This window comes from Squalius cephalus, assembly GCF_949319135.1.
Source record: "Squalius cephalus genome assembly, chromosome: 19".
Lineage (NCBI taxonomy): Eukaryota > Metazoa > Chordata > Actinopteri > Cypriniformes > Leuciscidae > Squalius > Squalius cephalus.
Genome location: NC_137140.1, coordinates 3,950,491 through 3,970,905, shown reverse-complemented (window position 1 = coordinate 3,970,905; position 20,415 = coordinate 3,950,491). Strand labels below are relative to the sequence as shown.

At 38.5% G+C, this 20,415-nt stretch overlaps 1 protein-coding gene across 7 annotated transcripts in view; it reads left to right on the top strand.

The window, feature by feature from the left end:
* tanc2b (tetratricopeptide repeat, ankyrin repeat and coiled-coil containing 2b) overlaps positions 1 to 20,415 on the top strand; it is a 187,730-nt gene that overhangs the window by 155,775 nt on the left and 11,540 nt on the right. For 5 of the 7 annotated variants that reach the window (XM_079851835.1, XM_079851836.1, XM_079851838.1 and 2 more), the window contains 9 exons: positions 3,064 to 3,105; positions 4,455 to 4,736; positions 6,912 to 7,033; positions 12,393 to 12,624; positions 13,903 to 14,072; positions 15,463 to 16,070; positions 16,669 to 16,777; positions 16,888 to 17,010; positions 18,919 to 19,155. In XM_079851835.1, the coding sequence (XP_079707961.1) occupies positions 3,064 to 3,105; positions 4,455 to 4,736; positions 6,912 to 7,033; positions 12,393 to 12,624; positions 13,903 to 14,072; positions 15,463 to 16,070; positions 16,669 to 16,777; positions 16,888 to 17,010; positions 18,919 to 19,155 (1,925 nt within the window). The remainder of the gene's footprint in view (positions 1 to 3,063; positions 3,106 to 4,454; positions 4,737 to 6,911; positions 7,034 to 12,392; positions 12,625 to 13,902; positions 14,073 to 15,462; positions 16,071 to 16,668; positions 16,778 to 16,887; positions 17,011 to 18,918; positions 19,156 to 20,415) is intronic. The other 2 variants (XM_079851837.1, XM_079851839.1) reach the window with 1 other exon arrangement.

Here is a 20,415-nt window from a genome sequence, read left to right as displayed (position 1 = left end):
TTAAATCACAAGCTTTTTTAAATATTTTTCATTGGTAAAGTTTTTGCAAAACCCACAGAAAGATGTGAAGGCCGACCAATAGTTGATTTACAAAAAGAAATAAAAATGATGAAATATGGAGATACAAGGTTTCTGCCCTACAGCAACGATATGCAATTTAAATACATAAATCTTAAATTTAGGGGCTAAATCTTTTTTGAGTGCTAAACATGCTCGAGAGGAGCATAAAGAGAGGAGAAACTGATTTAACAGACCTCTGTGGATGTCCACTGGGTGAGGAGGACACATCCCAGCACACACGCTTTATCTTCATCAGCTAATGAGGAATCCAGGGCCTTGGCGTGACCTCGAATCCTCCGTTTCCCTGGACGCACACACACACACACACACTCACACACACATGCCTGCTGGTCTGGTGAGCCACTCTCACCTGGTGAATAATTAAAATAGCTCACTGCATCCGGTTCGCAATCAGGAGAGAGAATGCAAAGGTGACTCTCATGATATGATACGGATTATTATTAAACAGAGCTGCGAGGAATCATCGTCCTGACAGCAAATAACGGCGAAAGTTAAACTCAAGCCCAACATCCGAGACATGTTTTAGCCACAAAAATCACACACACACACACACTCACAAACTAGAAATTGTTATATAATTATAATGGAATTAACAAGGCAACAACAAACATTAGAATTCACATTTGATAAATTAGTTAAGCTAAAAAAACAAATCGAATGTTGTGTTGCAGAAATAGCCAATATTTATAACTTCTATCACAATCAGATTAAACCAGTTAAGATTAAATACCGTTCAGAAGTTTAGGGATTTTTTTATGTTTTTAAAAGAAGTATCTTCTGCTCACCAAGCAAAAACAGTAATATAATAATAACAGTAATAATATTTAATAAAAAAATAAATAAAACAGTCAAATAAATATCCACAGTAAAACTGTAATATTGCTAAATATTATTGCAATTTTAAATGTTTTCTATGTGAATATATTGTAAAATGTAATTATTTATTGCTGTGTTTAAAGCTTCAGCATCATTACTCCAGTCTTCAGTGTCACATGATCCTTCAGAAATCATTCTTATATGATGATTTGATGATCAAGAAACATTTCTGATGTTGAAAACAGTTGTGGAAACCGTGATCTTTTTTTTTTTTTTTATGATTATTCGAAGAGTAGGAAGTTCAAAAGAGCAGCATTTATTTGAAATAGAAATCTTTTGTAACATTATAAATATATTTAATGTCAATTTTGATCAATTTAATGTGTCCTTGCCAAATAAAAGTATTAATTTCCTTCAAGACAAAAATCTTTCTGAACCTAAACTTTGAAATACAGAAGAGAAAAAGCATGACTCTTTTACTCAGAGAACTGTGGAATATTTGAACGGCGAACAATTAAAAAAGGGGTGAATTGATTTTTTTTCTCTGGCAAAAGTATGCCACAAATGCGGTCGATGGAGTTTAACTTGTATTAAACGCATAACATTCCTTTAAATTAACATAACTACATAACTTTACTGTGTGTCACCTCTCTCAATGTCATCATGATTGTTCTTCTGTGTGTGAAAGAAGTTCTCTGACAATTATCCAGCGTGTCTTCAGGTGTGTTCAGCTGTTTCTACCTGTACTATGTTACAGTAATGGTTTCAAACACCACTGTAATGTTTGATTATCATATTCTTTTACCGTGGTACATGTACCCCAAAGTGTACTTGACTTAATATTTCATACTTGTTGATATATGAATTAAAAAAGCACATTTGTGGTTTGGTGTTGATGAAGAAGTGTGAAAGTTCAGGCATCAGTTACTTGCCTTTCAGCAAATCAGACAGGACCACTAGGCTAATTAATTAGGTCAGTTTTAATTGATCAGGCATAAATGTGTCTTACGTCAAATAAATAGAAAATAAAATTTGTGTCCCCTTAATGACACATTGTGAAAGATCTGAGCAGGAGACAGGCACTTGAATGTCTCTGATGGTCAGACTATCACTCTCACCATTTACAAAACCTTCGTTTACTTGCATTTGTCACTAGCCTAGTTAAAACCAGACCATTCTCAGTAGTAACTGAGTTATGGTCTGGCAAAGCTTCATTAATAAATCATTTCCAAAGGGGCGTTCAAATGCCTCTGGGCGCAATTGGATAGACCTAAAACCAATCAGAGCGATCGTCATCGTGTAAAGCCATATGCTGCGTCCCAATTCGCCTAAGTTACACTACGCCATAAAAGTATGTACTCTTTTTGTGAAGAAAAGGTGTTTACTTTTGAATGTGTAGCAAAAAAGTAGGCAAGCTTTGGGACATACTACTTCGTCATCTTTATCGGACGGATCTGTCACGTGCATCCTGTCACGTAAACTGCCCTGTCAATCATCTTGTCACAGTTAAAATCCTCTATTAAATCTAATTTAATTTCCTACCGTTTCGGAGAGAAATGTAGTAGCACGTTCATCTGCCAGTGGGTCTTTCATGGAGACTGTCCTCATGTGTTTGCAATTTGAATATAATAATGCATTTAAAAGTTGCTGCGCTTCACAAACGGACGTCGCTCAAATGCCTCTGGGCGCAATTGGATAGACCTAAAACCAATCAGAGCGATCGTCATCGTGTAAAGCCCACCTCAACATTTCTGATTGGTGCCTCGATTTGGACGGATTAGAAATCCGCTTGAAGGAGCTCTTTGCCAGACTACTTGCAGAGCAAATCTAAATTTGCCGGAAGTTGTCTGGGTTTTCCCAGGCTAATTTGTCACTTAACAAGTGTAAACTTTGGACCACACAAATGTGAATGAATGAGCCAGTAATCACAATTGTGGAAAATTATGTTTTTTCCCTTTAATCCGTCTCTCACATCCTCACGTTTCCTCGTCTCACCTGAAGTCCTCACTCTCACTCAATGCAGATCTTTTTATTTTGAGTGATTTGCTTTTTAAGTGCAAGCTCTCTCTCCCTCCCACTCTCTCTCTCTCTCTCTCTCTCTCTCTCTCTCTCTCTCTCTCTCTCTCTCTCTCTCTCTCTCCTGTCGCCTGTCTGTGTGTGTCTCAGCTTCCGCTAACAGTCATGCCTGGCAGTCACAGTCACAGTCACGTAAGTGTGTGTTCCTGCACAGGCTGATCTCTGTCCTTCTGTACTGTGTGAAACTGTAGTTGTGTGTGATCTTCTGGAACTGCTGTGTCGTTCTGTATTTTGTGATGTGGATGAATTGGTTGTCTGGTAGATGTTGAAACGTGGGGCCCTATGAAATCTGTTTTATTTATTTATTTTATTTTATCTTAATTTTCCCAAACTTTTGTTTGCTATTATATTATATTATATTATATTATATTATATTATATTATATTATATTATATTATATTATTTTTATTATATTATATTATATTATTTTTATTATTTTTATTATATTATATTATATTATATTATATTACTATGTTTCTTGCATGTTATTTTTTTGGCAACAGTTCTTCTAACCCTAAATGGTGTGTAGCTTTTCATTTCTTAAACAACCATATAGGATAGGATGTAGGATCATGGCCATATATCAGGATGACAATGTCAATATTCATCAGGCTCAGATTGTGAAAGAATAGTTGGGAGGAGCATGAACAATCATTTTCACACATGAATCGGCTCCTCTGAGTCCAGACCTTAAATTCACTGAAAGTCTTTGGGATGTGCTGGAGGAGACTTTACAGAGTGCTGGACTCTTGCATTTTCAATACAAGATCTTGAGCAAACATTGATGGAAATAACATCACAACATTGATTTCCATCAAGAGGTGCATCAATTTTTGGTCTACATCTTGCCAAGCATTTGCCTATTTGCATCCAAACAGGGGGGCAGTGTATTATATTAAATTAAATTATATTATATTATATTATATTATATTAATTATATTATATTTTTAGTGATAATAGGTTATTTATATAAAATTTTATTTATTTTATGTACATAGAATATATGCATTATAATATAATATATTATTATTTATAATAATTATAGATCTATCCTATCCACATTTTTTCATGAAAAGACAATTTAGTAAAAAAAATGTATTAAAAAAAATGTATTCAAAATTGTAACATTTATTTATTTAAATATTATAATTAAAATGTAAAATATTTATTTAAACATTTATTTAAAACTAGAAAATATTTATTCATATGATTAGTCAAAAGAAAACGTAACAATTCACATCAATACAACAACATAACATTGCCATATTTTTGATGAATATTATAGATTTTTCCCCAGTTCCACTTTGGGTTTCAAGGTAAATCATAGGGCCCTAGATGTGTCTTTCTGTGAGTGTACGTGTCTGTTGTAAATGCATTTGGATTATTTGTGTGTGTTTGTGAGGTTTGAGAGGGTGCATGTGTGTGTGAGTGTATATTCTCATAGACATTCATAATTTGTGATACTTCCTCTCCATCCCCAGTGCGATTCGCTCCGTACAGACTGCAGGACATCGCTCTAAAGCCGCTGCTCTTCGAGGTGCCCAGCATCACCATGGACTCGGTGTTCACTGGCCGTGATTGGCTCTTCCAGGAGATCGACGCCTACCTCGGCTCCGCCCACTCCGGCACCAATCGCGGCGTGGTTCTGGTGGGCAACATCGGCTACGGCAAGACCGCCATCATCTCCCGCCTCGTGGCGCTCAGTTGCCATGGCAACCGCATGCGCCAGATCGCCTCCGACAGCCCGCAGGCCTCGCCAAAACGTAAGGTTTAAGATTAGCATACGGGACTTTTACAAAGTAAACTGACCAAAGTGTGCTGTCTGTCAGCCACAGTGTTTCTGTCCAATACTTGTCTAAAGCTAATTCAGGCAGGGAGTGTGTAACCTAATCACAAAATTAATATTATATAATCAACATATGCTCATTGCAAAAACTCACCTCTACCTACATTTCTGCAAAGACGTTCCTTTACACACAATTCACTGCAGTTTCCAGCTGAAATGAACACTAGTGGTAGAAAAATACCAACAACTTTTATTCCTTTTCACACAAATTATGACTACAGAGGCAGATTATCGATTAATAAAGACTTATTTTTGTGCAGTTCCTTAAACAATGCTACACTCTCAGATAAAAAGGTACAAAAGCTGTCACTGCGCGGCACCTTTTCAAAGGGTACATACTGGGACCTTATTTTAACAAATATTAAAGTTACATGACATAAAGTAAGTATAAGCAAAAGATCAATAAGAATGAGCTGCTCCTGTGAGAGTCATCCCACAGAGAGTGCTGAACCAAATGAAAACTCAAACACTTAAATACTAAACTCTTAACAAGCAATCAATTAACATTTAACAATTAACATGGGGGAGTGACTCAAAACTCCCACAGACTGCCACCATCAGGGAAGGAGTCACTCAGGGTCGTTACAACCCCTAATGGGTGCATATTAGTGCCTTTTACAAAAAAAAAAAAAATGCTGGGTTGTTTTAAACATTGGGTTAAAAATTTAACCCAACGGCTGGGTTTTTCCTAGCCTGACATCATCATACTCAGATTCTAGTCAGAATGTGAGTCTGATACTGCTCCATTGGGCTGTGATTATGGGGCGTGTTTCAACCGAACCAGGAAGGAAAATGCTTCTGCACTCAATTGGATAGACCTACAACCAATCAGAGCAACCGAGTAAGTGACGTATGTTTTTCATTCATCTTTCCGATCGACAAATGCCTTGATCGCGGTTCTCTGTTCCTCTTTTAAAATGAATGCGCTGTGGATATCTTCTATAACAGACGCGATGGCGGAATCTACACATGATGTTTCATAAACAAAGTTCGGGAGGAGCACTCAATCCAATCAACTTGTCATCAAATAATTACCAGGTCTACCCTATCAGCATAAGAGGAAGCACATATTTATTCACTCTGTCAACTCACCTAAGATTCCTTGACAGTTTTCAGCATCCCTCCACTCACTCTCAGCTTGTTCTTCCACAGCCAGGAATACGGGGGGAGTACTTTGGGTTCGGGCCGAATACCGAGCCCGGAGCCTCTCCTCGGACAGCACGCCAAATATGCATTTATTCTATCTGACTTATTTGTAAGTGAGAAATCTGAGTTCTCCAGCGGCAGTCATCTTTGTTGTAAACGTTTTCAACCCAAGCGCTCGTTGGTGACGTGGATGATTACGTTACAGTTGATCATCTGTCCATCATCGTATAAAGCCCGCCCTGACAATTTGATTGGTCCAAACAGCTCTGGTTCGGGCATAATAGCTCCACAACGGATCAAGTCCAGACCGAACTTCCCGACCTAAAAATATTGTGGGCGGGGCTAAGTTCGGCTGGCATCCAGGCTAGGTTTGTCCATATTTGACCCAAAATTGGGTTAAAACAATCCAGCATTTTTTAGTGTGTTTGAAAGGGTAAAGCTCCAGTGACAGCTTTTGTACCTTTTTTTCTGAGACTGCATGACCTCAAAACCATTTTACCATAATGCATGATTTATAAACTAATACATTTGATGTTTGCATCACATAACCAGCTCCATATGACGTAGTAAACTTGCTCGGTAGCTCACCTGGTACGGCATTCTTTGCATCAGCGAATGTGTTTGTATCTCACATTTGCTTTTGTTAACGCTATCAGTTAGGTTTAGTGTAGGTTTGAGTGTTGATGGTACATTATTTTCAAACACGATAGAGAATTAACCTTAACTTTAACTGAACTGTCGTGATGCTAACAACATCTATGGTAATAAAACACTGGCAGATTCACGTTCATCTGTTTTGGATAAAACTGAACTCACTGGACATTTCACTTTGAGAGTGCTATTATCACTTTGAACGTGATATTATTTTGCAGAAACGTCGCTACATGCATGTTTTTCCAGTGATCCTGTGTTAAATATAAGTCATTGTTTTCGTGTGTGTGGTCAGATGGAGAAGGCATCCCTCTCACACAGCCGCAGCCTTCCCATGGTACGCTGGGAGGAAGTTGCCCTGGAACTCCAGAAATGAGGAGGAGACAGGAGGAGGCCATGAGGAGGCTTGCGTCACAGGTACAATCACACACACACACACATGGGTTCTCACATCAATCTTCTCACAATAGATCCTGTTGACCGGTAGAATTGCTTCTACTCACACACAAAAGGCCCGTCTTAACCTGTGTGGGCTTGCTGTCATGGTCCCAGCTATTGCATTATGCAGATATGTTTAAAAAAGAGAAGTTAGTTTGCCGTTGAGCCTCATCAAATATTTATTCAGGCAGAAAGCAATTTCCTTGCCATGCTACTGGATCTAGTTAAGTCAATGCATTAATAATCGACTCTCACTTTATTTCCTTCTGTATGGTTTAAGTTCTTTTAAAACATTTGTGTGAGTAAATTAGTATTCTAATACGGTTGATCCTCTCTCTGGCTGTCATGATATCTCATTTTTCCATCATCTCCTCCGCCTGTGGTTTGATTTGCCTTGTGTAGATCTCTCGAAGCATTCAGAACACCAGGCCTGTGTGCCACTGGATTTAAATGACCGTGGCTTTCCCTGTTAGTCCATCACACCGCATTAAATGCTCTTTTGGAGTTTGTGGGGCTTGAGGGGCTGTTTCTGGTGTTTGTTGTTCTTGCTTTTTTAAATCCTTTCTCTAGAGTCCACAATAGTGCACGTCAAACTGAATTATAATGCAGAGCTGCGGCAACAGTGCACATCAAAAACTGAATAGAAAATGCAGCCTTGGTGAGAATGCATGAGTGACTCCATTTTCATTTGAACATGGGCAAGACCTTAGGAGATAAAAACATTGTGGGTTACGTTTTAGCCCACCTTGATCACCAGTCCTTTAAATGGTGCCGTAACAGAGGGCTCTGCAATATGCATTGAGTCGCACCACACTCGTGCATGCTCACCAAGGCTGCATTTATTTCATCAAACATACAGTAAAAACAGTAATATTGTGAAGTATTAATGCAGTTTAAAATAACTGTTTTCTCATGTCACATGATCCTTCATTTTAATATGCTAATTTGCAGCTCAAGAAACATTTCTTATCATTATCAACGTCATTAAAAAGAAATGTCTTACGTGAACGTAAACAGTAGAGAAAGATGTGTATCAGTATCAGTGTATTGGATCCATGCTTTAAGTCTTAAAGTGACAGCAGCCTAATATTTCTGATGCTGTCTGTGTATTTAATTTTAATCAAACGACAAACTACAAAGAAAATCATTCACTGCTCTTTACTGAATAACTTTTGTAACTTTAATGAGGATTAATCGGTTTAATTTATACAGTAAAGACTACCCAGTGTTATTTTACATTTGATTACTTAACTCAGTGTTTCTATCTGAAAACTACTGTTAATGTCTAGTAAGTTTTAGCTGTGGTATATAGATATTGTGAATATCTCAAATGTTGGTGTCATAACTGCCTGTTTTTGCAAAACATTGGCTAATGATATATATATAAATATATATATATATATATATATATACTCAAATGCAGTAAGCATGAAACTCTTGAGCCCTCAGAAGTGCCATAGGCATCTAGTCCGGCTTAGTCAGAGTAATTATCTGCATCTCTCTGTAAGTTCTGCTGAGTAATGAGCAGCTCTGGGCTCCTGATCTGTCTGCTTCACGCTTATTTCAGAAGTGTTGAATAATGAACACCAGGACAGATGAAGGTGAAATCAGACCTGCGATGGTGTCACTACATTGTGCTGATTTCCTTTGAACACTGTAGCTTTATTCTCAGTGAAAACACAATGCAGTGATGATTTATATCTTTTTTCTACTGATGCTTCCAAGTTCAGGTGCAATAAATATGTCTGGAAAATATGTTCTAGAAAGATTCTACAATCCTTAAAGGTGCTATAAGAGATGTCAGCAGTTTTGTGAACTTCAGTGACACGCCCTCTTTCTCAAACCCCGCCCTGCTGTACTTGTCAGCCAACCAATGTGCGAAATGATTGACAGACGGATCATTTCTGATTGGCATGCAAACATATTTTTAGAGCACATGTATATAATTTGTAAATTGCATAGTATAATATGCTTTACTTTTTAAAAGTATCTTTTTTTTAGGTTAAAACATAACCTCTTGCTCTATAATATATTATTTGTGTTATGTTTATATTAGCATGCTATTACATTCGAGTTGCATTAATGTTTATACATGAAAAAATACTCGGATTTGACCATTCAGACTAAGATGAAAAAAAAAAAAAAAAAAAAAACTTCTGTAAACTATAGAGCCCTTAAAGCAGGGTTTCTCAAACTCGGTCCTGGAGGGCCACTGTCCTGCACAGTTTAGCTCCAACCCTGATCAAACACACCTAGCTGTGAGTTTCTAGTGATCCTGAAGACATTGATTAGCTTTCTCAGGTGTGTTTGATCAGGGCTGGAGCTAAACTGTGCAGGACAGCGGCCCTCCAGGACCGAGTTTGAGAAACCCTGCCTTAAAGGGACATAGTGATGGGGAAAAATTAGATGGGAGGAAATATTTTTGCTATTATTATTATATAATACACTGCTTGCAAAACTTTTGCATTCCCCCTAGAAACGTTGCATTTATTCGGAAAGCGTTTACGTTTGTAAACAATGCTTTTGTGTTCCCTTGAGAAACTTTGCGTTTGCTCAGAAAACGTTGCGTTTCTCCATGAAACTTTGCATTTACTCATAAAAGCTTTGCGTTCCCTTGAGAAACTTTGCATTCTTTGATTGATCACAAGGTTTCTCGTGCAAGCGCAAAAGTTTCGCAATTAAAATCATTGTAATACAATTTTCCCATCAATATGTCATGTTTCATATAGTATTTAGCTGCGCCGAAAAAACCCCCAAAAAAAACGAAATAGATTAGTCTGAAACACACCATAAAACAGATCATTGTTGCTGTAAGAAACGCCGAAGCGAAGGCCCGGAGACTCGGTGTATCAGCAGGATTGTTCATTGAGAATGTGCTGCTGTCATCAAGTCTAAGGCAGTGATACATTGTATTTTATAGGCATTCAGTAGGCAGTCCTTAAAAGTGTTGACCTTACACACAGCCTCAGAAGTGACCACTTAACCAAAGTATCTAAAGACAATACAGAGATTTAGCAATGCTTGTCCCTACAGAATAATTGAAACTCAAAAGGTTTAAAGCAGCACCTGGTCATGAGAACCAGTGATGTGCGGGTCAATGTATAAACAACCCGCACCCGACCGACATTTTCAACTAACCCGCCCGCAATTCGGACCGCAAAAAAAAGAAAGAAAATATTGTACCCGACCCGCTTCCTGACCCGCATTTTTTAAAAGTAGTAAATGCTCATCGTAGCGTCATTGGGCCATAGACGTAGGAACTAGGGGTGCTGTATGATATAGCCTAGTGTTATGTAATAAAGGCTTGATTTATTCATTTGTTTCGTTTCATTTTCGTAACAATTAAGATGCTGCATGTGTTTATCCAGTCTAATCGAAGTGTGCGTCTCTCCCCCGACTTTCCCAACAAAAATCCCGCCCCCTCTCAGAAAATACATAAAACTGACATTACTGAGCTATATGCGTTTAAAAGTAGCCTATTAAAATGGTACAATGGCATTGCTCAGTTCAACGTGTTGGGAAATCGGGCATTTTGTCCCGCGTCAGCATTTATTCAAAAGTTAATAACGCTCAACATTCAAAAGGTAAATAAGAATTTCCCACTTGTATTAGTAGGCTAAGGCTATTTCGCCACGTGGATGCCCAATTGAAGCTCTCACAAGCACAACATTTGTGTATTTGCGGAGCTTTCACTCCCCAGTCTTCACCTTTTCACTTGCCTCCATCTCTACCTGCAGACTGAGCTCGTGCGTCATAAAAGTGTAGGCCTATGTAGTTCATAGAAAATTGTGTCTAGTACTATATAAATTACAAAGGTTTAATTGGCATCTTTATTTCAAACGACCCGACCGACCGCGACCTGAATATCATTAAAAGTATTTTTGGTTGACTCGTAACCGTGGGTGACCGCAGGCACCCGCTCATTTTGGATCAACCCGCACATCACTGATGAGAACTAAAGACATGTAAATATCCACACATAGTTTAACTCTTAGGCCCTGTTCACACCTGGTATAAAGATGCGTTTTGATCGATCGGATCACAAGTGGACGACGCTAAATACAGGTGTAAACGGGGTTTAAAACGTTTTGAGCTTGTCCATTTTCGACCAATTCCAGAGATAGTTGAAAACCCATTCGACTGGATTGCTTTCGTAGTCGTCAAATGTGTTCGAACAGCCACAAAAGACCGTCTACTCTCCACCTATAGACCTAATGCATAAACATTATGGGAAGCGCACTAGCCAGACGGGATTTAAACTTTGGCTGGAGACCCAAGTTTAGTTTGGAGACGTGAAAAACGTACCAAGCTCAATGTTCTCTCTCCATTCCTGATTTCTAACACACACTCACAGCGTTCGGCTGGTCTTGTGGCTGTCAGAACAGAAACTAAAGCTGATGTTCTCTGTGTGTTTTTCTGTCGTCTCCAGGCGTGTGAATATGTAAATTGTATGAGCTTATTTTGTCCATTAGATCACAAGATCTAAAAAAAACATACATTTACCCACACATAGTCCCTCCCCTCAAAGAAATCAGGACAGAAGTGGTTGAAAGTGGACAAAAGAGACGGATTAAAACACCAGGTGTAAACGGGAATGTGTCTGCCTCGTCCACTTGTGATCCGATCGATCAAAACACATCTTAATATCAGGTGTAAACAGAGCCTCAGTAGGAAAGATCTAATCAGTAAACTGATCATCATGTTGCTCTTGGATGCCCAATACAGTGCAGTTCATCTTAGTTTTATCATCAGATGTTAGGTTAGGTCATAGCAGATTTTAAATTTGTGATACCCATCATCACAAAGCTAATGAGCTCAAAAGAAACGCTGCGTCTCTGTGAATCTTTATCCGCTGGTGCCATTGTTGGACAGTGTTACTTTAGAAAAGAATCTGGATTATATACTTTTTGGTGGTGTAATCTTTTTTTACCATGTCTACCTCAGAAAATGCTGTGTAATCCTCAAGTTTTTTGCCCTTCAAATCAAGTAAAGCAGCGAATTAAAATAATTACTGCTTTAATGGAACCAATTATAGGCACTTGCCTCAAAGATGGGCGTCCCACTGAAACTCCTGATAAAAGCCTCGTCAGGGCCTCGTTCCAGATTGAGGGAGAAAAAGTTCAGCACTCGTTCCTCTCGGGACGAATAAAGATGCACTACAGCAGCAGCGTATTGTTCTCCTGCTCTTCATTTGAGTACTGTTGTTCCACAGCATCATCTAAAACAGAGATATTATTAGTAACATTTTATAATTGTTTTGTAATTATAGCAGACTGTCCCTAGATCAGCTTGCGCTCCGGCCCCTCTCACCTGCTCTTGTCTTTGCTGCCCCCTGCAGGTGGTGGCGTATCACTACTGTCAGGCTGATAACGCTTACACCTGCCTGGTGCCGGAGTTTGTGCACAACGTGGCGGCACTGCTGTGTCGTTCGCCACAACTCGCCGCGTACAGAGAGCTGCTGTTGAAAGAGCCACACATACAGAGCATGCTCAGTCTGCGCTCCTGCGTCCAGGACCCCCCCACTGCCTTCAGACGAGGGGTGCTCGAACCTCTGGAGGCACTTTATAAAGGCATGTGCTCATTACATTCATGCATACAAAGTGACTTGCAATTTGACAAGGCATAGTCATAATAGACACAATAGTCATTCAGATACTATTACAGTTTTTAGTAATATTTTGAATTTATTTTTATATTTTCATTTTCAGTTAAAGTTTTAGTATTTTTTTCTGCTTTTTGTCAGGATTATATAGTTTTAGTTTGTTATTTTAGTACATCAAGTTAAACTGAATGAGAAATCAGTGCATGAGAATGCTAAATTATGCCTTGGCAAGTTTAAATTTATATTTTATTTTATTTCAGTTCACTTTTACTTTATTTCAAGCAACAAAAATGTATTTCATTTTGGTTGCACTTTACAATAAGGTTTCGTTAGTTTACATTAGTTAACTACATTAGTTAACGTGAACCAATAATGAACTGCACTTCTACAGCATTTATTCATTTTACTTCATTTCAACATTTACTAATACATTCATATAATCAAAAGTCGTATTTGTTAACATTAGTTAATGCACTGTAAACCCTAGTGAAAAATAAATATACTAAAATGTATTTGAAATATATTTATTTTATGCTAGGTATACTACAAATACATTTACATATTTATGTACTTAATGTAAATACCCTGCAACTGTACATTTGGTATACTAAATTGGCATACTTAACTAATTTACTAAATTACTACCTAAATTGAAACTAATTTTGTACTTAATGTACTTTAGTTTTCCAGAAATAGTGCTGAGGTCCAACTAAAGATTTACTTAAGTATATTTGGTTGTGCTAAAGTGGAACTATTGCAAGTATACTTTAGGTACACTTTAAATTATACAGAGATCTTACTATCCTTACTAATAGTGATATTAAAACACATTTAGTCTTAATATCAAGAAATGTGCACTGTGCAATAAAGAATTACTCCAAATAAAGTTTAATTATAATATTTATATCAGTTAGTCTCAAGCGATTTGTCAGTGAATATGTTAATGGTTAATACATTTTCACTAGGGAACTATGAACAAACAATTAACAGCTGTAATTATATTAACTAAGTTAACAAAGATTAACAAATAGAGTATCAAATGCTCATGGTTAGTTCATGTTAGTTAATAATGAAACCTTATTGTAAAGTGTTACCTTATATGTTTACGTTTTATATTTAGTTTCAGTTAACTATAATAATCCTGAAACAAACGCATGACCAGATTCCACAAGAGTTTGTGTTTGTAATTGTATCTTGAATGTAAAATGATGCAAAATGTGTGTAAAAGTGTGTATGTTTTTCTCAGAGAGGAAGATCACTCCGGATGAAGACCTCATCATCCTCATTGATGGTCTGAATGAGGCTGAGTTCCACAAACCGGACTATGGAGACACGATTGTGTCTTTCCTCTGTAAGACCATCAACAAGTTTCCAGTCTGGCTCAAACTGGTGGTGACTGTCAGGACCTCGCTACAGGTAAACACTGCGCAGTTTTACAATATTTGCCCTCTGGAATTGATGCACAACTTTATGAGGGAATATTTTCCTAATTGTGAAATAATATAGTGTGTCATCTGTACATGAAGAATACAATTTAGGTATCTGAATAATTAAATCTCATATATATGGGGATAATATGTATACCTAGACTAAAAATAGAATATTAAAAAATACACCATTATTCAAAAAGTATTCAAGGATCCTTTGTGAATAGAAAGTTCAAAAGTACAGCATTGATATGTTTGTGACAATGTAAATGTATTTACTGTCACTTTTGATCAATTTAATGCATCCTTGCAGAATAATTCATTTCTTTTAAAAAAAGAACTAATCATCAAGCGTAGTGTCGGTTCTGGCAGGTCACGTTAGTCAAGCTCACATCAGCTGACTCTCACCTGATCCGTCTATCCGCGATAGTGGTCCTGACTGAATTTAAACTTTTGAACGGTAGTGTAAATCAGATGTTATAAATTTGTTATGGGTGCATTTTTTGCCCTAAATTTTGAATGCCCATTTCTCTGAATTTTTCTGTGAAAATTTTTTGCGTCATTGGTTTATTGTTCTGCTTGTAAATCCTTCAAACATGTTTGTTGTTGTTGTACCTGTGTATGATAGGAATATTGAATCAATAAATAAATAGATTTTTATAGCTTTAATGTATTTTGGAAACTAACTAGTTTTTAAATATTTAAGTTTGCCTAGAAATAAAAACCCTATCCTCATTTTTCACCCTCATATCAATCCAAACCTGTATGACTTTGGTTAATCTTCTAAACCCAAATTAAGATATTTTAACCTGAGAGGTCTCTGTCCCTTCATTGAAAGTCCAATTATCCAAAACTTTAAGGTTAAAAGCTTTATAAAAATGCATTATGAATTAAGTAGTTCAACACACGTTTTTGACACATGCACAAGCTTCTCTGTTTACCATGCGTGAATCGCTCTATGTATGTGTGTTTCTGAGAATAAAAGCCTAAATTAAATCTATTCATCTTAGAAAGCAGTCGTATCTTTTCATAAGGCTTGGATTAAACCACGCGAATCACATGAATCATATAAGTTTTGGTTACCTGGACTTTCAATGGAGGGACGGAAACCTCTCAGGTTTCATTAAAAAAATATTTTTTATCTTTTAACATTTATGTTTCGAAGATAAACCAAAGTCTTATGGTCTTGGAACGACATGAGGGTGAATAATTTAAATTTTTGTGTTTACTATTCCTATAGCATGATAAAGTAAAAAAAATATTAACATTTACTATTTCATTGTGCATGTTGCCTGAGCTCAACACACCAAAAAGCAGCTGCAAAATCTAATACAAGCATGATTTTTGAAAGTTACCGAGCTCTCACCTCTACCTTCCAGGAAATCACCAAACCTCTCCCTTTCCACCAAATCTCTCTGGACGCCCTGGAGGAAAACGACGCCATCGACCACGATCTCCAGGGCTACATCCTCCACCGCATCCACAGCAGTGCAGAGATCCAGAACAACATCTCCCTCAACGGCAAGATGGACAACACCAGCTTCGGCAAGCTCAGTTCCCACCTCAAGGCCCTCAGCCAGGGCTCTTTTCTTTACCTGAAGCTCACCTTTGACCTGATCGAACGCGGCTACCTGGTGCTCAAAAGCTCCAACTACAAGGTGGTCCCGGTCAGTCTAGCCGAAGTGTACCTTCTGCAGTGTAACATGCGCTTCCCAACGCAGTCGTCCTTCGAAAGGGCCCTGCCGTTGCTCAACGTGACCCTGGCTTCCCTGCACCCGCTGACCGATGAGCAGATCTACCAGGCCATCAACGCCAGCTCTGTGAAGGGCACGCTGGACTGGGAAGACTTCCAGCAGAGGCTGGAGAACCTGTCGGTGTTCCTGGTGAAGAGACGGGATGGAACGCGCATGTTCATACACCCTTCCTTTAGAGAATGGCTCATATGGCGGGAGGAGGGAGAGAAGACCAAGTTCCTCTGCGATCCCAGGTCTGACAAAAGTTACTTCAAATACCGAATTCGAGTAAAAATTGGCTTTGGCGATAAATGCACAAACTTACCTAACAGCCTTCTGGTTTGCTGGTTTTGAAGTGGTTCAAAAGCAATTTGTTACAGAGCCAACAATATACACGTTATACCATTTAAGACTTTCTGTGGCCTTAAATTAAATCAAACTGAATTTAAGACATTTTCCCTTGGTTTCACAGACAAGGCTTTAGTCTAGTCCCAGACTAAAATGCATTATTGAGCTATTTACCTGAAAGCAACTTGCACTGATAGATCTTAAAATATGTCAGTGCCATTGTTTTGTCTCAATATTCACACCAGCAATGTCTTTTTCTAAGGAACGTTTATAAAAGATACTTAAATGTCCTAATTGAACTAAGGCCTAATCCTGGCTTAATCTAAACCTTGTCTGTGAAACCGGGCCTTTAAGATGTTCACCTAAATCAAAGTGTGAGAATGATAATCTGACGCAACATGTACGTCTTCTAACAACATTTATATCAGTGGAAAAGGTTGATCTATGAGACTAACTGTAGCTTGAAGTTTTTTTATGTTTCTGACATGTTTGGTTTTTTTGAAGGAATGGCCATACTCTTCTGGCTTTCTGGTTCTCCAGACAAGAAAACAAACTAAATAGACAGCAGACAATTGAACTGGGTCACCATATACTGAAAGCACACATATTCAAGGTAAGAGTGTTATGCAAGGATGTAATAATAGATCACCATGATGCTCATATTTTACAGCTAATGCTTTCATGCATTAAGGCTTTTTGTCCCATTATTGTCTCATACTGTAGGGCCTGAGTAAGAAGGTCGGGGTTTCTTCATCCATCTTGCAAGGGCTGTGGGTGTCATACAGTACAGAGAGTTTGTCTACAGCGCTTTCATCACTCAGAAACCTTTACACACCTAACATAAAGGTACCGCTCCACTTAACAGATCTTACGTTTGTTTCTTACTCTAAAACCAACATTATGGATTTACGGTTTACTTGAAAGGGCACCTTTTAAGCTTTTTTTATTTTACATTTCCTTTAGTCAGTGTGTGTATATACTGTAGCTGTAAATGATCTGCAAAGTTACAAAGTCCAAAGGGAGTGAATCTCTCCAAAAGAAACGCCTCGTTTGTAGTCCTGTAATTATTTCCGGGACTTAGCTATGTTACCATGTTACACATTTACACATTGATCGCTTACTCAAAGAACGTTTGGGTAAGTGATTTCGCCATGTTGAGGAGACGCTGTTTTTTTTCACGACGTCCAACCAATACTGACACCACAGTTACCATAAATATAGTTTCAGCACATGGACCTTTGGCTGAATGTCTGATGCGTAAGGCACACAAAATTGGAAACAGGAGTTTCGTAGTCTTCATCTGATTGGTTGAAATCTACAGGATTTCCGTGAGACCAGTGTGTCGCGTTCTTTACCAGTCCGCCTGTAAACAAAGCCATCGTGATGACAAACCCCCTCATAGTAGAAGAAAGCCGTCAGGTTTACAACTTTGACAACAAGCACTTATCAGTATCAACTAAATGCTGGATTTTCAAAAGTATGTGAAGATCACTCCGCCCTCCTACGTACTTCCGCTCAATTTTCATTTTCCTTCAGTACTCCGTCTGGGTTTGCGGTATATTCGTGGGTTTTCTCCGGCCAAATTTTTACCGGTCCAATCAGCGAAGAGAGGGAGTGGCTGAGAACGATGATGTTGAGGTCGTGCGCTAGTTTGAGTTGTAGGGTTACGTCACGACCAAACGTTAGCGATTGGTTATGGCAGATCCAGAGTGGCTCTGGGCAGATCCATTAGGTTTAAACCTCAACAGAGTACCCGCCTACGAGGGAGTTGACGCTTGTCAATGGAGAGAGGCCAGACTCTCTGTACAAATGAAATGTACAAGAGTCTGGTAGGACCAGGCGAGAAGATCACAGCATTGGCTCTTTAAAATAGGTCCAAGAGTTTTACACGCCGGTCTGTTATTGTAGGGACATCGGCTTTACATTTTCATGCCCCTAAACATGATGCTGAAGAAAAAACTAAACTGTGATGGTTTGCTTTATGTCAGTCGGATGGCCTCTTGGTTGTTCCTTGGCCAATGAAGTCTGCTATAGAGTCTTCTGCCTTCAGTCTGAAGATCTGGCTGCGCAAGACTACCATAGATATAATATTACTTACAGCTGTTCATGAAGCCTCATGAGCTGAAACCCGATTGTGGAAAGTGGCGTTTCTATTCTCACACACGCTCTAAGCATTTGACCAATCACAACTGTCTGAGCCAGCTGACCAATCAGAGCAGACTTGGCGTTTCGGGAAGGCGGGCTTTCAAGAGACAGGAACTAAAACTGAGCGTTTCAAGCTAGGGGTGAAAAGAAGTGCTACAGAAATGAATGTAGTATGAGGAAAATAATGTGTTTTTGGTAACATTTTACAATAAGGTTTCATAAGTTAACAGTAGTTAATGTATTAATTAACATAAATTAACAATGAACAAAACATTTGTTACAGTATTTATTAATCTTTGTTTATATTAATTAATAAATATACAGTCGTTCATTGTTTGTTCACAGTGCATTAACTAATGTTAACCAAACAAATTTTGATTTTAATAATGTATTAGGAAATGTTGAAATTAACATTAATTTAGATTAATAAATGCTGTAGAAGTCTTGTTCATTCTTAATTCATGTTAACTAAAGTAGTTAACTAATCTTAACTAGACATTATTGTAAAGTGTTACCATTTTTTTTTCTTTAAATCATTTAAATGTATTCTTGGAACTCACAAAACGAATTATAATTGAGCATAATATGGGCACTTGAATTTTTCTTTAGGTGTCACGGCTGCTGATGTTGGGCGGCGCTAATGTGAACTATCGTACGGAGGTATTGAACAACGCTCCGGTGCTGTGTGTGCACGCTCACCTGGGCTACGCTGACATGGTGAACCTGCTGCTAGAATATGGGGCCAGTGTGGACTCGGCATCTGAGAGCGGCCTCACTCCTCTGGGATACGCGGCCGCCGCTGGACACCTGGGGATAGTTACCGCCCTCTGCAAGAGGAAAGCAAAGGTATGAGATGTATACTTTTTTATGACAGTTTATACTTTATGCACAATAAATGCTGTCGGGTTTCTAAGATTGAGTACTCAATGTTAAAAACCTTGTATCTTGCTGATACTGTAGCTAGTCAAGCTACTAGGGGTCTAACGGTACACAGAAGTCACTGTTCAGTATTTGGGGTCACGACAGGAAAAAGCAACAAATCCCCAATGCTAGGTTTCTTTTCATTTATTTTGAACAGACAGTAGTGCAAATTACAGTTTGTTCCAGCTAGCGGCATTTAGTCCCCTGAGGTAGTTGCTACAGTACAGCCTCCTTTAGTGTATTAAAGGTTGTATCAGCGATTGTGGGTGACGTCAGTTCTGTTTGAGTTTGAAGCGAGATCCCAAACAAACCAAGTTAGCTCGCCCCTCCCTCCCGTTTCGTCCATCATGAATATCAGACAGACATCTGATATTCACTCTGTTCAGCATAATGTCGCCTACGTTAGCTAGAGCTACCCAAGTTTAGTCGAGCTTCGCTCATATTTTTTCAAGAGGGATATTTTCACACACAGTCCACATCCAAATAAGTCAGCACTAGCAGCTACTCACCTGTCCAGAAGAAACAGCAACCTCGGCGTCCGATTTAAAAATGTTCAGTGCTCTCCACCTTTCAAAAGCCTTCCCGATAACTATTCGTGTCTTGGAATAAACACGATGGTATTCCTTCGCCCTAATCCTCCTCCTCCTCGTCTTGTGGATTGACTCAGCCATGTTCAATTTCTCTTGTTCGTTGATAGACACTGGCTTCTTCTTCAGCTCCGACTTCGCGTGCAGCCGTGCACGAGCGCAAAACCTCACAACACCCACCCCTGTCGGTGATTGGTTGGAACACTATTTGTTTTGGTTTTGAGTGGTTGGTGAAACCAATTGTTTTTGTGTGCAGATCTCAGAGCCTAGGCTGCCTACAGAGACGCGGTTTTTGACGGCCTGCTTATGGGGCGGGCAGCTAGCGGATCGTTAGGAAAGATTAGATGAATGTGATCATTTATGTTTGGGCCTGAAATCGCTGATACAACCTTTAAGCACTTATTGCATACGTCACAATTCCAAATGATTTTGTCTCATTATAACAACGGAAACAACTTAAATACTCCATCATTTGTGGTCATACAGATAAGAGTAAGCTATCATTCGCAACTGTATTTTTATTTGTGTACACTCACAATAAAAACAAAATATTGTGCTTTTGTAAAATAAAGGAAACAAAACAGGTTTCCTTTCTGTG